Raw genomic sequence first — 853 nt, forward strand, 5'->3', positions numbered from 1 at the left:
ATATATATATATATATATATAAGTATATATATATATATATATATAAGTATATATATATATATATATATATAGTATATATATATATATATCACGTGTTGACGATATGAGAAAAAATATCTTCATTTATTGTGCATTGTTAACACAGTCATAATCAGTAATGCACACTCCCCAAGGATCTCTCACTTCACATTTGCCAGGACAGGATCTTGGGGGTGGAGAGCTGATACCATAATGTGTACCATCGTCAATCCCACCATCGCATGAGTCTCCACCGGGACCAACTGGCCTGCCCTCAGAGTTGAAGCATTGTCCCTTGGGAGGAGGTGTGTCGACCACGTTCTCCTCGCAAAGTCCTCCTTCCTTGCCATTTGTCTTGGCACTCAGAGCCAGAAGAATGGTCGTCTCAGCGTCGATGGCGAAGTCCATGAGGAAACGTAGAGTCCCTTCGATGTCCTTGTCCAGCACACAGATGAGGTCTAAGCGACAGTTGTTTCTGCTGTCTGTGAAAAGGCATTTTCCTGAGCACCTTCCAGTCAAGGCAGTGTTAGTCGTCGCCTCCTCTTCCCCAGGAGGGTATAATTTCTCCATCAGGCAAGTAACGCTTGTCCTACATTCCCCATCTTCGAAGCGGAACTTGCATTCTCCATCGCATTTTAGCGGAGGTGATTTGATGATGATTGAAGATGTCAGAGGATTTTCTTCAGGAATTGGCGTTGTTTCGCCGGTTGAATCTATGGCTTTCTTTTGCGTCGCCAATGCCGCTGCAAAGAACAAAATCATACACAGACTGGCCTTCTGAATTACTGGCATTATGGTGTACTGTATGGTTTCCTTTCAAAAGTGAGTCTGTCGG

General features: G+C 43.4%; 1 protein-coding gene across 1 annotated transcript; it reads right to left on the reverse strand.

Annotated features, from left to right (window-relative positions):
- Nucleotides 1-123: 123 nt before the first annotated feature.
- Nucleotides 124-853, reverse strand: LOC137652003 (uncharacterized). Its single transcript, XM_068385212.1, has one exon. It carries the CDS (start codon nucleotides 808-810, stop codon nucleotides 124-126), a length of 687 nt encoding a protein of 228 aa, XP_068241313.1. The 5' UTR covers nucleotides 811-853.

Source organism: Palaemon carinicauda, chromosome 13 (genome assembly GCF_036898095.1).
Source record: "Palaemon carinicauda isolate YSFRI2023 chromosome 13, ASM3689809v2, whole genome shotgun sequence".
NCBI classification, from domain to species: Eukaryota; Metazoa; Arthropoda; class Malacostraca; order Decapoda; family Palaemonidae; genus Palaemon; species Palaemon carinicauda.